We start from the raw sequence: 18,448 nt of genomic DNA, 5'->3' as shown, positions 1-18,448 counted from the left end.
CCTCTCAATAAATGATGACACTGTCAAAGTGTATTGTGTTGAAGTTGATAGCAAAATAGCGTAATGTGTTAAATTTTGTTATAGCGAAAAGTCAGCGTGTTTTGCAAAGATACATTTTTATTCATAATCAATTTCATTGTCTTTTTTCGGACTCAATAAAACAAGGTTTTATTCTGAGAGTATATTTAAAATAGTTATAGTATGCTTCACGAAAAAATAAGCTGCCTCAAAATTTATTCTGATGTACATGTACAGGTATTGAATTCATCTTAACCAAAAGAAATGGCAAATATGCCGCTATAAGCATCAAAGTGAACAACAACGACTGCTTTAAACACTGTGATCTGAGTGGATTCATGGACCCAGATATCGCCAGCCTTTCTTTTGGATCTCTTTTACAAACCATGTGTGAAAGAGCTCAGAAGTACGTCATGTCCGGCAAATTCATCGTTGTCATAGGAGCCGGGGGAATCAGCAAGCGATTCATCTGGCCAGCAGCCAAGAAAGATAATATCCAGATAAGTTTCTATTTCTACATTTTAAGCGATTTGTAAATTCTTAACCGTTGTTATACTTAAAGAATAAAGAGTTACAACTCGGATTCATCTTTTACCATTACAGGTGATCCTTGTTGACTGCTTGACCAACCACAAAATACCTGATGTTGCCACATACCTGGAATACGACTTCAATGAGTACATGTATACCCAAGATGAAACCCATGCTAAGAACATCGTCCAAATGCTGCTGGAACAAGGAACTGAACTGGATGGTTGCTGTACTTTTCAGGAGGACTGCGTGCCTCTTACAGCGCGCGTGAGCGACCTACTGGGCCTTCATGGGGTTGGTCTGAGAGGAGCCATGATTGCCAAGAAGAAATCCTCCATACAGAACACATTGTGCGACAGTGCTGCAGATAATGGCAGTGCATATATGTATGCTGAAATATGTCACCACATTGAAAACGAGGGCGATTTGGAATCTGCTGAGAAAACCGTCGAATTTCCCGTCATAATAAAAATGGAATACGGATCCAGTGCCGTTGGAGTTAAGCTTGTATGTGACATGAAAGAGGCTAAGGAACATCTGAGAAGCCTAAAGGAAAAACTGACTTGTGAGAAGGATCACCTAGGCATTGGCCTTAGACATGACAAAAGCATGCATATGTTGGTGATGAAATATCTGGAGGGCACAGAACATGACATCGATGTCGTCCTATTCAACAGAAAACTTGTGGCCGCTTTTGTTTCTGACAACGCACCAACATAGAAGGGATTCTTCACAGAAACCGCCGATTGCATGTCATCTTGTCTGCCAAACAACAAGATTGAGCTGCCTACCAGTGCTGTACCGAGATATGACTTGTCAGTGGCGTCTTCAATGTGGAGTTGAAAATGACCCCCACAGGACCAAAGCTGATCGAAATCAACGCCCGTAGGGGGGGATACTATCTCAGAGACTGGATCAAGGAGATTTATGGTGTGGATCTGATTCGATGCGTCTTCATGATCGCCTGCGGAATCAAACCTCTGATCCACAACCCCACGCCACGATTCCAGATGATGGGAGTGATGTGCGTGCCATACGTCCATGCGCCAATCTTCAAGGACACTCAGACATACGATCTCATCAAAGACCTACACACCATGGGCCACATCCTCTACAAGGCCATCAGGGAGGATATCAAAGATGTGGACTTCTATATTGAAGTACCGATATGTAACATCGCTGTTAGGGCTGGAAATATCACACAGGTCAAACAGAAACTCCTCATCGTCTGCTCAACGTTCAATCTTAGCACGGAAGAATATGACGTTGAATTCTTTTTGAGCCACTTCAAAGAAAATACCGAATAACCTCTATTTTTACTGCTGTAATTTTTTGCTACGAATTTACAGCCAAAACCAATTGTTATTGCGACATTGCATATGTTTTTGTCATGATGCATCTAAAGACTAGACACCCAAACTGAATAGGAATCCATCATCAAACAGTCTGTCCAAGTCAAATAGTCCATTTAATTTACTCTAAAATTAGTCAAACCTTAACAAAATTGCAACAGAATTCTTTTTAGTATAACTTGAAATTACATTGGCTGTGCCTAGACAATCATATACTAAAAGTCTAGAAAATCTACAGCTGTAAAATGAAGAAATTTGGGTGAAAACTTTCGTTTTAAGTGAAAAATAGTAGAAAACTGGGAAAAAATATTTTCTTATTTTTGTACTTAAAATTGACATTTTTTAAAACATGCAACTGTATTCAATATTATGATATTTTAACACAATTTAAATATATCTTAAGCTGTAAAATGAAAGAAATTTGGATGAAAACCTTCGTTTTTAGTGAAAAATATTAGAAAACGGGGGAAAATATTTTCCTATTTTTGTACTTAAAATAAACATTTTTTAACATGCAACTGTATCCAATATTATGATATTTTAACACAATTTTAATATATTTTAAGCTGTAAAATGAAAGAAATTTGGGTGAAAATCTTCGTTTTTAGTTAAAAAAATAGTAGAAAACGGGGGAAAATATTTTCCTATTTTTGTACCTAAAATGGACATTTTAACATGCAACTGTATCCAATATTATGATATTTTTGGAACACATCTAAATATATCTAAAGCTGTAAAATGAAAGAAAATTGGGTGAAAATCTTCGTTTTTAGTAAAAAAGAAATAGTCGAAAACGGGGGGGGGGGGGGGGGGGTTCCTATTTTATTTGCACTTAAAATGGACATTTTAATCTGTTAATATGATAAATACTTTGATATCTAAATATAATCACTATAATTTATAAAAAGCTCCAACGTTAAATATAATTCTTTTAAAATGAGATAATTTCAAGTAATGACTATAATGTTGTATCATGGAATTATTCTACTATAAAAACATTTTTAACGCCAGGTTCCTTTGGTCCAAGTGTATCTTTTATTTTGTGTGCGTGTGTGGTTTTTTGGTGTGTTTCACAAATCATTATAAATGTGTTTGAATTTTTTGACTATGATTTGTTATTTATTTCATTTATTTATGGAAAATGTCTTTTTGGTTTATGAATAATTCTTTTTACACTTTAAGAACTTGAATAAGAGAAACTTGTGTTTTGGCACTACTAACAAAACTGTTGTTTGCAAGGAACATAGAGTAAATATTTGCTTTTTCAATTTAATGATTAAAAAAGAACTCATAAGCTAACCAAGAAGTCCAAATTATCCCAACCTTTGCTTTCTTCTTTTTATACACCAAGTTTCAAAACCCTTGCCTCAAAATAAATCTTTTTAAAAGAAGTATGATTTCAAATTTTTCAAATAGTAGAAAAGTATAAATTAAACTTATCATGCTTAGTTTTTTTTACTAAGAAAATTTAAATATATTTCATAATACCTGTCCATGTAGATTCTGGGCAATATTTCTTAAACATGTATGCTCCATATTGATGAGGTCAAGGTTACAACCTTTATAAGTCATTACACGTAATTATTTAAATCACAAGATTGTATGTCTGTATGTTGAAAAAGCAATAAATAACAAAGTTTAATACATTGACACTTTTATTCTAAACTATAAAATCTACCATAACCAGTGCATATGATAGGCGACGATGAGTCATAAACACGTACATATAGTATCGACGTGTGTAAAATCTATAGTAAAACATACAAATATAGTCATACATTAACAAGTAACAAAATCTGACAAAAAGGCTAAAAAAACGGGCTTCAAAATAAATACAGAAATGCTCAACAGTTATCACTTAGACAGGGTGGTGACATGCTATATATAATGGCATTACAAATGAATAGAACAATCTACAATGTATAAGCACACACAACAATGTCCTGAGCAGAATCTCAATAGGTCAGCAGATGCTAAGAAAATCTGTACTAAAAAAAATTCAACAATCATTCAGTAACTTTGAATTATGATGTTTCAAGAAAAAAGATATCGGTACATTTAAATTTTGTTCAAAAAAGTTTACATAATGAATCTCTGACAAAAAGAAAGTCTAAACATTAAGATTTTGATCCAAAACATATACTGTACTGGTAAAAAAATGGAACTCTTTTGATGTAAAAAAATCCAAAGGATAGAAATTTTCAAAACAAAAACACTAGACATCAGCCTAACACTTTTCAAATGATCAAATATGCTAATGACTTGAGCTCTCAGTGTGAGCATTAAAAATGTTGTGACATTGTGCCCCAATCACAGTTAGTGATTTATATGATGATTAAAATGTCGAAAGTACATCAATGAAATACACATATGTATACACTAGTTCAATGCAGTACATGTAGTTATATAGTTTGGTTTGTTAAAAACTCATGTCAGTATATGTAGGATAATCATAAAACTAAGTATTTATCAAAACCAAAATTGATCTGCTTTGATCAGGAAGACAAAGCAGTGTTAAGTTTTAGGTACTGTACCAATATTTCCTGTCGGTGTATCGAGTAATTTATCAAAACATTAGGGGTCGTTAATGATTACTGAATGTACAAGATATGAATGGCTTTGTCAAATATTGTTTCCATTGTGGCTCTCTTAAACATAATAAAGCACCACAGAATTATCATTCACCACGACAGCACCACATTAAAATCACACTCAACCACACACATATACCACAGATCTAGTGCTCACTGTTTGTTTAACATTGTTTTACAAATACTGGGAAAACTAACATCTTGCTATCTTTTAAAAATCCTAAAACATTTGCATGAATATATTGCATGGCACACATTTATGGCAATTGGAGAAATTTGACAGAATTTAACAAATTCTACTCTTCAGATATAAATAGGTATAGATCTTTCAAATTATTAAAAAAAATATCTGTTGAAATTTTTACCTTATTGTATTCATAACTTATCAAAGCGATTCAAACAATAAATAAAGATGAATAAAGAGCCATAATATGTCCATAACATGTCCAACACTATCAGACATTTATTACCTTCTATTAAAGCTACAACAGTGAATTTGTGACTAGATAATGTTATGTTTAATGAATCTACACAAGTTGAATAAATATTTATATACACTATACATGTAATATACAACAGTTCACTGGAACTTTAGTATAGTTTCAATTTTTTTTTTGTAAATCTGAGTATCTAAAAAGTTTTATACATGAAACTCAATATCTGAATAACCTCAGAATAACAAGAGTTATCTGCCCTTGACATTTGTTTAGATCATGTAAGTTTTCCCGTACATAACTTTGGCACGTTAGACAGTTTCACTATATGCAGTCTAATATCCTTTACTGAATTTATCAAATTAAACACGCCAACTTTCACACAGGCAATATACAAATAAGTGTACCTAATTAATGCAATTAACATATCGTACAAGTTGTTTTTTTCTCTCACCAAAATTCGTGAGTCACAACTTTGCTTTGTTCAAAGAAACAGTTTAATACAATCTTAAAAGTTTCTAATGTAAAAAATCAAACAACCTGTGGAAATTCATGCCTCCAACATCTAAAGCATGTATGTTTCACAACATCAAGGCACTTTATTGATATGTCCTCTTTTTCGTACACAATTCCATGTATATTCAAAAAAGATCTTGTCGGTAAAAAATACAGTAGTTGAGAATCTGATTAATAAAATGATGCCACAAAGTATTTCAAAAGTTTACATATAAAAAATACCTGTAAAATTGTTTATGAATATGCTTATTCCATATCAAACAGGAAAATATTACTGTACATATATGCATCATTTATAACAAGAATATATATATTTACCAAAAAAAAAATCTTAAATAATACATGGTTAAATCAAGTAAACTACTTGTTTGACTCGCTGTTTGAAATTTGATATGATGTGTAGATTTTCTGTACCTAGAAAATGTATGCAAGACTGTCGCTGATGGAGCCGATCCAACATTCCTTTGATTCTTTTGCTACTTAAAGATAAAATGACTTCCATGGGTGTAGCATAAGCTTCAAAGGACTGTCAGATAAACACGAGACTTACAGTACATATACTGGTGGGCTCTGTGTACAGTATTTCCATCAGTTACAACAACAATGGGGAGTCCACGTAAAGAGAACCAGAATAACGTTTATTGCACACATAGAAAATATAAGGCCCCTGTTTAATGATCATCATTAAAAGTATCAAAGGTAAGTAAAAAATATTGAAATTTCTGAATCATGGTCAATTAGGGTCAAATCAAGTGCTAGTGCATTTGAATTAATGGTTTGAATATTCTTCCCCTTAATCCCCTTCCCATTAACTGCACCCTGTGTCTTTAGTTTATCCCCCTCCCATTAACTGCACATAGTGTATTTAGTTAATCCCCTTCCCATTAACTGCATACAGTGTCTTTAGTTGTACTCCTCCTCGTTCCTTCCCACACAGAAGTAGAGTATACTGGCAATCAGGGAGAGAGCCGTAGATCCGACTGCCACCCAGAAGCTCCACCCAAACAGCAGGATATGGTCCGTATCCCGGCTCTTGTCCGTCAAAACTTCCGCCTTGTTCTCCAGGTAAGCCTTGGCTCCAAACAACGAAATCGCCACGGCCAGCAGTAGAACTGTGGAGGAAAAAAAAGTTACAGGGTATGTTAGATGAGAGCTGAAGAAATGGTCAATATAACTGTGAGGGCTCCTCTCATTCTTTTCATACATGTACTATATATGCACAAAGTCTAAAAGGCAAATGGAACAACATTCGAGTCTGGTAATGTAGGGTATTATTTGAAGGAGAAAATCATGATATCACATCCTCTGAATTATTTTTAATCAAATAATATTTGTGCAATAAAAGTGTAAACACCTCTTAGCCTCTAGGGTCTTTATAAACTTTAAAACTATAAATTAAAGAGGCTATACTAAGTACATGTTCAGGAAAACTGTGCTGGTGATATTACATTTACAAGCTATGTTTCCTCAATGTAGTAGAAATAATTTGTCTGTAAGAGCTACAGATAAGCTCCTGAATTTCTTCTTTTTCAGGTCATGCATAATTATACCGCAGGTAAATCAAAGAATAAATCCCTTCTGGTGCCCCTCAGGCGGGGCCGTTAAATGACAAGGAGATTTTACGTGTTACCTGTCATCAATTAAACATTACAACATTTGAACATTGCAAGCATTTTTATAGTTTGTGGCCCTAGTCAGAGTTTGGCTGGAAATTCTACAGAGAGAGGTGCTAATTCAGTTCATGTGAGGAATCAACGGTCTCTGTCTGGGTTCATGTACATCATCAAGAAAATTGTTCATAGGTTGAAGATCCAATTGTCAAAGGTTGAAAATCTCATTACAGATACCGGCACTTACTTTGTATGAGTCAAAGTAATATTTTTTTACCAATCATTTAATAAAAACACTAGCCTATTATATGTAATAGCAAATTATTATTAATATAAATATCATAACTGTGCATTATAATGTTGCACATCCATCAATCAATAATGGCAACAAAAAAACAATTATTCAAGAATATCCCACTCTATTGCTAGTAACTTTTTGGAAACTTCATACGTATTGTACATATTAAATATTATTCATTTTGTTCTAAAAATCATGTTAAATTTCTGGTCAACATTTTCTCTCAAAAGTTACAGAGCTGATTGTTCTAGAGCTTTAGAAATATATGTAAGAGTTGCGAGGAATGTCAGGTGTATTGTATACATCTTCCTTAAGCAATAAAAATGTCATCCTCTCAAAATGTACATGTGTAGAGTGACTGTGTTCACACAACACTGACAGACAGGCCTTAACAAGTTTCCATTTCAGCAAGTAATGCAACAATAGTTAGACTTTGTTTATAATCTATTAGTTCATGTATGTTGGGATAGAGGAGCATTTTTGGGAGTTGATTTTAATCAACTCTCCTATGCAGTTACTCTGACAAACCAAAAGTGAAACAGTGTTTGGACCAAAGCATAAATCATTGCCGCTGACAAAAATTAGTTCTTGAAAATAATTAATAAATCCGAAATAATGTATGCTAAAGCATCGTTTTTCAAGGAAACATATTTATAAATACCTTGAAAATAGTCAGATTTTAAATGGTACAAACAATTAAGAAATTTTTTGTAGTTGTATGACTGTATTCTTATGCCAGAGTTCAATATAGTCTCGTTCAACTCGGCGCTCGGCTGTCTCCGTAAATCTCTGACAAGCAGAGAGTCTCTCTTACTTGTCGGAGATTAACGGCGATAGCCGAGCGTTTGGTTGAACGAGACGAGAGTTCAATATTGCGTGGACCCATAAATTTTCCAGAAATATTTCTATTACTGATACATACCCGGTAGTTTGGTTGAATTTATTATATCTTTAAATATTACTTAACATGATTCATATGGGGTTTTATCAACATTCTTGTGTAGAAAAAGTCCGAAAATTCATATTATAAAAATGTGCGTAATTCAAATACAGATTACCGTAGAAACTACCTGTACTTGTCATGCAAAATAACATATCATTGATTTTAAAATAAATAACCATCGATAAAATCAACTCCCGTCAGTTCTTCGGTACTTTGATTAAATTTGCCATCAGATTTCAACCACATTCTGACTAAAGGAGTAAATCCACACTGTGGAGAATGAATTAACTTTTGGGGGGATGTACAGTCCACTGAATGGGTTCCATGATTCGAAATATATCTATCATATACAGTACTCTAAATTTCCTTCAAATTCCATCGGTATTAAAAATATACATGTAAATACTGAAGTACTGTTGTATACATTTTCATTTTAAATGCTCTTTTTCAATCAGTGAATATAAAGTTGTATAAATTTTCATTTTAAATGCTCTTTTCAATCAATAAATTTAAAGTCTTCAACAGGTTAAAAACCGTTTTTGTACCCAATTCTGCAAAATCTGGAAGAGTCTTGACCTCTAGTTTCTTTGAAAATCTATTGTGAACTTATGATAGAGATGTATGCTTGCATGTGCTTCAAAAACAAAGAACACAAAACAGAGCACAGAGAATTTTCAAAACAGACCAGATGATGGAAATAGCTGGGTGTAAAGGCAACTGAAAGATTCTGACATTAGTTTTGAATTACCAGTTACAGCATTTTTGAATAAAACCATTTGATTCGCCTCCGACTGCCAATTTTCAACCTGCCAGCCAAAGATTGAGCAACAAAATTTTATAGATAACATATCATTTTGATCATCTACAAAATCTTCCCTAACTTTAGATAGGAATGGATAGATGATTTCTTAATCTTTTGAAGAAGAATAAAATATATAACTCAGCTGTCAAAGACCCAAGAATTCTAAAAAAAAATCTTACTAATACATACTTTAAAAAGTAAATTTATCCAAAAACAAGAGGCCCAGGGGCCACATCGCTCAGTTGAGCAACATTTGCCTTAATTCTGATCAAATTAGCATTACAGTATCAAAATATCTTGACAACTAAGTAGAGTAGATCTTGCTAAAAAAAAATTGAAAATCTGCCAATTTTTATCCACCTCTTTCTTTTGGTAAATACCAAGCCCCTTTTGTTGTTGTACCTGTAAGATGATTTTTCTCTTTTCCTATATACCCCCCCCCCCCCCATTTGGTTGCCCCACTTTTCTTTAGGGTATCATGGTTTCATCAAACTTATATCTGCATAACCTGTGCTTTCACACTAAGTACTGAGTTTTGGACCGAAAAACTTTCCCAGAATATTTTTAAAGATTTTCTCTATACATGTATATGTAAAAATTCAAACCACCATTGTGGCCCCGCCCTACCCCCAGGGACTATGATTTGAACAAACTTGAATCTACACTACCTGAGGATGCTTCCATTTTAATTTGATCTTTTCTGGCCTAATTGTTTTTAAGAAGAAGATTTTTAAAGATTTTCTCTATATATTCCTATGTAAAAATTCATCCCCCAATTGTGGCCCCGCCCTACCCCCAGGGACCATGATTTGAACGAACTTGAATCTACACTATCTAAGGATACTTCCACTCAAATTTGATCTTTTCTGGCCTAATTGTTTTTAAGAAGAAGATTTTTAAAGATTTTCTCTATATATTCCTATGTAAAACTTTATCCCCCAATTGTGGCCCCGCCCTACCCCCAGGGACCATGATTTGAACGAACTTGAATCTACACTACCTGTGGATGCTTCCATTTTAAATTGAGCTTTCCTGGCCCAATAGTTTTTGAGAAGAAGATTTTTAAAGATTTTCTCTATATATTCCTATGAAAAAATTCATCCCCCTATTGTTGCCCCACCCTACCCCCGGGGACCATGATTTGAACAAACTTGAATCTACACTACCTAAGGATGCCTCCACACAAGTTTTAGCTTTTCAGGCCAAATAGTTTTTGAGAAGAAGATTTTTGAAAAATACCAACAAATTTTCAATAATTCTCAATTATCTCCCCTTTAAAGAGGGCGTGGCCCTTCATTTGAACAAACTTGAATCCCCTTCACCTAGTGGTGCTTTGTGCCAAATTTGGTTGAAATCTGCCCAGTGGTTCTTGAGAAGAAGATGAAAATGTGAAAAGTTAACGACAACGACAACGACGACGACAACGACAGACAACGGACAAATTGTGATCAGAAAAGCTCACTTGAGCCTTTGGCTCAGGTGAGCTAAAAATCAATCAGTATATATCATTGTAGGAATGAAAAGAAAAAGATTCTGGCCTTCTACAATGTACAGATTGATTTTGAACATCCTAATTTTTTTTTATTTTGCTTTGTGCTGGTAGAGAGTATAAATACAACCCCTGTCTGACACTTGCAATTGAGTTATCAAAATGTAAAATTCAGCTCAGTGGCTTCCATATCAGCTGATGATATTAGCCTTCTTTGATACTTGTTTCACAGCTTTTTCCTCCAAGACTGATACCTCAATAAAATTCGCATTCATCAAATGATTACCCAAATATCTGGAGGATATCGTTCATGTTATATATAATGGATCGTTCATGGTGTGTGATGACATATAATCTCCATCCAGTTAAATCTATGGATATAAACTATGATATTAAATTATTTTTGATATTCATTGGATATCACACGTTGACAATCATGATGATTAATTATAATACTATGATGATGTCATGTCATGAAAAGAGGTACTGAGTATCAGTATATAAAAAAATGCTGATGATTTGATGTGAGATACATTTTGTTGGGTTTTGTAATTCCCTAAACCATTCTCTTGGACATCAAACACACAATGCTTTGGATAAAATAATAAAGAAAAGCATCCATAGACTTGATCAAGTTAATTATCATTTTCATTCAGATTGTGTTACTATATACTATCATTTCTTTATATATATAATTATGTTTATTAGTTCCATGTGGTATAGATAAGTACTGTAGATTCCTTATTTTATGCGAGTACTTAATTCCGCGATTCAACGATTTGCCATCAAATCGCGAGAACATAAAATCGCGAATGGCGAAATTTCATCATAGTTTCATGTAGTTCACATGTCTCCTAAAATTAAAAGCGAGATTTTAGAATTCGCGAGACGGGCTTCTCGCGATTTTACGCGGATATTAATTCCTCGCGTATAATTAGGAATTTACAGTAATGATCACTGCAGACTATTACCTGTATAAATACCTGTGTACATGTACCTGCGCTAGGTGTTATTATGATTTTATGAAGGAAATGAAACACAGAACAATGTGTCATGCCTTAACAATAGATATATTGACACAGAGTGCCTCAGTAAACCACAGACCTCAACACAAACAAAACAGACTGAAGGACACGAAAACAGGAGACTGTCAGCTCGGGCATCTGAAACTGGACCCATTTCACAAATCACTTACTCCAAAATTCATTTGTAAGAATCTGTTCATTATCTACCACCTTACTTTGAAACTAACTGGAACAGTAATTATGATACTGGCTATTCGATTTGTATGTAGTAGAGGACAAGGATTGGGTTTTATGTATATAAAAAGGGCAATGATTATAACAGGTGTTCTACCAAGGGCTATCTTTTTATATATACAAAATTATATATGTACCGGTAGGTACTTCTTACATTTTCAAGCAATAATCTGTCTTTCTCCGATATTTTAAATTCTGTATATTCTAAAAATTAAACAGTAATATGATTCGTTTGATAATTATGACTAATAACGAATGTTGGAGGTAGTTACTTGAGCATGGCTTATTTGGTTTATGCAGACCATGAAAATGTACCCTTCACTTCATGTAGGTGTTTATCCGAGTTACCCAACATAAAAACATCTTAAATTTTCCAATAAAATCTTACAAAAACTTGATCAAGCAGTTTAACTTTACATGATTCTGACCAGCAGTAAATTGTTTCTGCACAGCATGGTCCAGCGGTAAGCCTAGATGTTGCCTCTTTCACTATTCATGTAGATACTATGCTTGTTCAAAGCCCCCTCATTAACATTTAGGAAAGCAGGCACTCATTTCAAATTGCGACAGGGGCCTCTCAACAGAGACAGACAGTAAGCCATGATGTTGACTTCTCTACCTCTCATGTTCATGCTACATTTGTTAGATGCTTTATTATAAATAACAAAGAAATGATCTTCCCCTGTATACATACATGTAAGATTGGCAAAGGCTCCGGTGGCTTGGTATGGGTTACATCCCTTGGAGCTCCAGCAGAGAGAGAATAGTCCAATCAGGAGGGAGAGCATGGAGCTGGCTACAGCACACGACATCAAGCCCTGCACGGCCTTGAACCAGTCTACAAATTATAACCATAAAATACTGTTACAAACACTTCAAAGACATACCAGGTCTGTTACACATATATAATAAACTACAATACAGAAAGATTTTTATATACATGTATATCATGAAACCAGTTTAAATTTTTTAGGCTCGGTTAGCGGAACCTGAAGGAACTTTGGACATTCCTGTAGTGCCCATCTGTTGGCCTTTCATTATCTTTTTTCCCATTATTTATCTAATTATAAAGCCTTCTCTCTTTATCCTTTTCCATTATTTATCTAATTACATCGCTTTCACTTTCCAGTGGTTAAGAGACTTGGTGTGTGGTTTCCATCATACTATGAAATAAACTAATATAAGTTGTACAAATCTTATAAAAATTTACAATCACATTGACCCACTTTAACAAAAGCCATGACCATTTCGTGGTTTACACAAAAACATACTGATTTTCCATCAGAGTTAGATAGCAGGGGTCAATAGGGACAGTGTTGCTTGGATCTCTCTCAAGGAATTCCAGTCAACTGTGAACTGCTTGTTTATAAATGTTCACTCAGTATCTAACAATTCCAACTCCAGACCTCCCTCTTATTTTCTTGAGGGTGGGAGTTGTATGATAATAGAGGGGATATATATGTGGGTCATTATCGAGTTGTTTGCTTTTTATAGAGGTTACTAAGAAATCCCTGCCATTGAACTACAAAAATTAATCACTAAAACAGCTGCTTCATCTTAGGCAAGAGCTTCATTGTAATTGGAAATGGATGTACACACTGAAAACAGACCTTTAAAAAAGTTGTCTTGATGAGCAGTGATAAGAACAGACACATGTAGTAACTCTAAAATGAAGCTAGCAGTGCCCGATGAATAAATACATTGAAGTAATGCTCTAAATTTATACAGGCCTAAAGAAGAGTCCATCTAGGACAGTTAAAGTAATAAATATCTTGAGAAGACTGGTATTTTATATACATGATTGTGGAAACATGAAATAATCTTATTTACATTTTTTCAATTACCTTGAAAATTATTTTTTTACGTGCAGTTAAGAAATGCAAAGAAATGCAAAACTGCATACATGTCATTACATGATATGAATATTAAATTCACACAACCACCACTTACATTTACATGTAGAGGTAATGGAATAATTCAAAACTTCATATTTGAAAGCCTAAAACAGCATTATATACATGTATCTAATTCTATAAAAGACAGGATTTAAAAATTTCCCAAAGGGGGCCAGAGGGTGGTTGGGGAGGGGAGTTATTCAGGACCAGGGCAATTTTTTCATCCCCCCCCCCCCCCCCCCCCCCCCCCCCCCCGGATTCACACATGCATGACTGTATACAAGTAGCCCAGTAGCCCAGTATACAATGATCAGACAGTCTAGAACCAACCAATACAAAGTGAAGGGGGATCTATATAATTTCGCAATTGCCAAAACATACTTCACTGGTATTTGGGGGGGGGGGGGGGGGGGGGGTGGGGGGCGGGGGGGCTGTTTTACACTGGGGACAGATAACAGTACCATGGTTTGATGAATGATGCAGTCACCTCTTTAATATACTTTGAAGGTCTGCATTTTCAATAAAAAAATTAATAAATGATTAGAACAATCTGCATGCAAATATTGTACTGCTGTCCCAAGATGTTTCCATATCATGTTTAACTTAATTATTTTATATTTAGAGTCTTAACAAAGTTTGTCATTATGAAAATTAAAATCAAAAGAATGAAAAGATTTATTATAATTAATTTATATCAAACACCCCTCTAATTTATTAGGACGTGAGGTTTAATTTTTTAACAGCATAACTAAAATTACCTAAAAAATAAATAATTAATGTTTACAAGTCATTAACATTATAAATGACATAAAAATGTACAACCAGATGATAATGTTCATTCAAAATGCATTGTGCAAAGTGTTCCTAGAACTTCGGAATCCAAATGAATTAAACAATGTGAGATCTTCCCATTGTTTATAAAATCTCTTCAACTGACCAATTTTAATGGATAAAGTGAGATGACATGTAAATAAAGGAACTTGGGATATTTTATTTATAGGAATGTGTAATTTTTTGTTGTTACATCATCAAAGCGAGATGAAAAAGGAGTCTTGGTGAGAGTATCTCTCACCAAGACTCCTTTTTCATATCTCCTGTATCATATGTAGTAAAGTGTGAAGTACTTGGTTTGAGTTTGGTTTATCTATGGATCATGATGACTAATGTCTACAAAAAATGTATTGAATCATTTTTATCAAGCTAGTTTAGGTCTAAGGGATAAAGGTTTTCTTATTTATAGATACAATGAAATAGAACGAATTGTTAATAAAGAAAAAATAGTTTGGCAAGACCCATCATCGTGAACATGGTGGTGAAAGACAGGAGTAGGGGACAATGAGTGAAATCAGGAATCTCTACAGTGCTTACTTTCAGTCAGAACATGTAACCACTCGGTTGTCGGATAGTGCGGTCCTTTATTTTTTGTTCCCCAAGACAAAAATTCATGACTAAAATAGGTAATCTTATATATATTTCTGTGTATCACAATAGAAACATCCACTAAAAGCTTGTTTCAATCTGGATATGTTGAAATACTGTATTCAATGTAAGTACACTGAATTCACTTTTGTGATACATAGAAATACATATAAGAACCTTATTATTAAGATTACCAATTTTAATAATTTTTGTCTTCAGAAACAACAAACAATAAAAGCACTACTGGCGTGCGACCAGTTCCTGCCAAGTACCATTTCTCACCAGTACATTGTGATGTCATTTTATCAACACATAAAATTATATACGAAAAATGACATCACAATGTACTGGCGAGAAATGGTACTTGGTGACAACTGATCGCACGCCAGTATCCGACAACAGAGCCCCTGTACATGAAACTATTGAGCAGAGATTTGGTATAGCCACAGCTGAAAGAGTTTCAATCACTACTTTGCACTTTAAGTTTCACTTAAAAATAAACTACAGTAGCTTATGAGATGTATTCTCTTTTGAGAAGTGGAAAGGCATAGTAGTATATGCCTGTTCATTTCTCAAAAGAGAATTTACTATGAGATGATGCTTTAGTACGGTGTAAATTGATGAAGTTAATATTTCTTCAAAGAGAACGTTACCTGGTAGATTTTTTTCAATGGCGAACTCATTGGCGAAATACCACTGGCAGTTGTTGAGCGAGCCTGCCGAGGAAGGCCCCCCTCGACAATTGAGCCACAGCCCACAATCACAATCTGTGGAGGAACAATCACAGACGTCCACTCTTTTATTCATCACACCCGCTGGAACCCTCACACTCAGCCAATTCGGGGTTGCAAAAGACACTATTGTTCCCACGGTTGTTACCAATACACATATTATCGCCGTGATTACTAAACAATTCACCATTTTGATGAAAAACGCTGGCCTTCCTTTCACAAAGATACCGTGTTATCAAAACTTCCGTTCAAGACCTTCTTCACAGGTTAACTTCCGGTGTAGAATTTCGCCAAATATGTAATACGTCGGACAGGAAAAAGCGACGAACTAGAACTGTGATTGAACCTTTGGAAAAACAACAACAGGAATTTGTTATGTTCTAAATATTTAATTGTTGAACACCTGAATAAATTACTTAGTTGATTGAGGTACAATGAGGGATGTACAAAATGTACGAGGCGGATCAAATGTTAATTTTGGTGCCGATGCGGTATATAGGCGTCGGAACTGGGGGAAGGGAGGGGAGGGGAGCGGGGGGGGGGGGCGGGGGCTTAGCCCCCACTTTTTTTTTGCAAAGTTAGACCTAACCATTAGGCACATAGCGTCATAGAGGGTTCAGCCCCCCCCCCCCTTACTTTTTCGCGGAGCAAAGATAGTTGTTCCTAAATTTACCTTGAAAAGATGGAAATAATGATAAGTTGAAATCAAAGGTATGCTACCCCCCCCCCCCCCGGATTAGGATTTTCCTGATTTGGGGAATTAGTGTGTTTTTTTAATGCTTGTCAAGATTTCTGAAAATTAGTCTAGCCCCCCCCCCCCCTTCTTTCAATTTGCTTCCGACGCCACTGTGTGGTCAAGGGAGTTAACTCTTTCATACTGATTTTTATCCAATTTTATTTCTTTATTTAAACTTTAGATATTTCATATATAAGAAATTACATGTACTTTATTTATTTAGAGATAACAAATTCACATTCAATATTGTGTGGGTCTTTCTTGAAGAAATAACTAAAACGATAAATTGCTGTAAATAACTCAAACTTTGACTAAATTTTGAAGAATTTTCATAACTTTTTTTTATGCTACCAATGGTAAACAGTTCATTCCAATTTATCTTTGTTTTCGTACACCGTCAAGGGAGTTTGAACGACGATCACACAAGACTATAAAATGTACATACATGTAGGTATAACTGAGTTAGACAAAGTTGCAAAAATATAATATATTATAAAATCATCTTATCTTATATCTTATCTCCCTGTTAATTAATATAAACTTTTTAAAAGAAGTTTCACATGAAAATAATATAATAAGCACCATGCGAAATACTAGTTGTACGAGGGAAAGGGGTGAGCAAAAGTTGCAAAAAAAGGGTAACAAAGAATGATGATATCATAGATACCGATAACTGCCATAAAAAAAGACCGGAAAACTTCTTGAAAGAGTTTACAATAACAGGAAGATTTTATTGACAGCATGAAAGAGAAGACAGATTAACTGTCGGGCCAATTTTTTTTCTAAAGACGAGTAAGAAGTTTAATTAAAGGAAATACAAAATAGGATTCCCAATGAAATGTACATTGCGTGTATTGGTTTGCCTCCACCTTATTGAAAAAAAAATCTCTATCGAATAGAGAATACTTTTGAGAGAGACATAAATAAACAAGTTGCAAATATAAAATATATATTTTAACATTTTGTTATTTATGTTTCTGCTGTTGAGGAGACGTTGTTTTATACTCACAAATATTTGTTAAAGGTTAAACTTGTCACATTAACTTGTTTCAATATCATATTACGTATCATTACTTCGACCATACTCACCTGAAATTCTGTTTTACCACTACTATCTTGATTTATGTGTGTGTTTCTGGAATTGACCCCCCCCCCCTTGCTCCTTCTTAGTCCCAATACATTAGTGGAGTTCGAGGAGTAAGTTTTATTCCACAGCAAGAAGACCTTTCTCCCTTAATGAGTGAAAATTCCTGTAGATATTCTCGATATAATTTCTCATGAAAAATGAATGTTTAAATATCTTTGTCTTTTTCTTGAAACCCATTTAATATATAGACGTACAACGAGGTTCCTTTAATAATTTAGGGTTGCTGGGAGGGACATGTATTGCTTATGCAATAAGCAGAAAACGCTTGTTCTGTGTTAATATATACGGACCAAGTTTACTTAAATCTCGAAATAAAATTTGTTAATTGATGTACAAAGGTTTTATATATACAAAACGACATCTAAAAGAAAACAAGGATTGGTCCTCATAAGTACGGTACTATACATGTATGAAAACATCGGAAAGTCGGCCACATTAAGTATTTTAATCATAACTTTGAACAACCTAAGTGACGAAAAGGCCAGATATAGAATTCACTTAAGTAATTATGCATTAGAGTATAAATAGCAAGTATATTTAGAATACATGTACTTACTAAATTACCAACCGGATAGACCTGCTCCTGTGATATTTAGAATTTTAATGTTTGAATGGAGGAGATATATCTTAACTTCCTCGTGTATAAATGATTTAAAATTTCTTTGTAATTCATTGAA

General features: G+C 34.3%; 1 protein-coding gene and 1 pseudogene across 1 annotated transcript; one reads left to right on the top strand and one right to left on the bottom strand.

Moving 5' to 3' along the window:
• The first annotated feature begins 404 nt into the window (after positions 1-404).
• Positions 405-2,693, top strand: LOC128191410 (carnosine synthase 1-like; annotated as a pseudogene).
• Positions 2,694-3,538: 845 nt separating this feature from the next.
• LOC128193224 (uncharacterized) lies at positions 3,539-18,433 on the bottom strand. The gene is made up of 4 exons (XM_052866559.1): positions 18,328-18,433; positions 15,811-16,234; positions 12,538-12,681; positions 3,539-6,554 (listed from the first exon to the last, which is right to left on the bottom strand). The coding sequence occupies exons 2-4, from the start codon at positions 16,076-16,078 to the stop codon at positions 6,346-6,348; spliced, it is 621 nt and encodes a 206-aa protein (XP_052722519.1). The 5' UTR covers positions 16,079-16,234; positions 18,328-18,433; the 3' UTR covers positions 3,539-6,345.
• Between the last annotated feature and the right edge of the window lie 15 nt (positions 18,434-18,448).

This window comes from Crassostrea angulata, chromosome 7 (genome assembly GCF_025612915.1).
Source record: "Crassostrea angulata isolate pt1a10 chromosome 7, ASM2561291v2, whole genome shotgun sequence".
NCBI classification, from domain to species: Eukaryota; Metazoa; Mollusca; class Bivalvia; order Ostreida; family Ostreidae; genus Magallana; species Magallana angulata.
This window is presented reverse-complemented; position numbering and strand designations above follow the sequence as displayed.

Coding starts and splice junctions, on each gene's coding strand:
- LOC128193224 (XM_052866559.1), bottom strand. CDS start 16,078: ATGGTGAATTGTTTAGTAATCACGGCGATAATATGTGTATTGGTAACA. Junction 12,682..15,810: donor CATTGAAAAAAATCTACCAG/GTAACGTTCTCT, acceptor TATAATTTGTAG/ACTGGTTCAAGGCCGTGCAG. Junction 6,555..12,537: donor AGCCTTTGCCAATCTTACAT/GTATGTATACAG, acceptor TTTCCTCCACAG/TTCTACTGCTGGCCGTGGCG.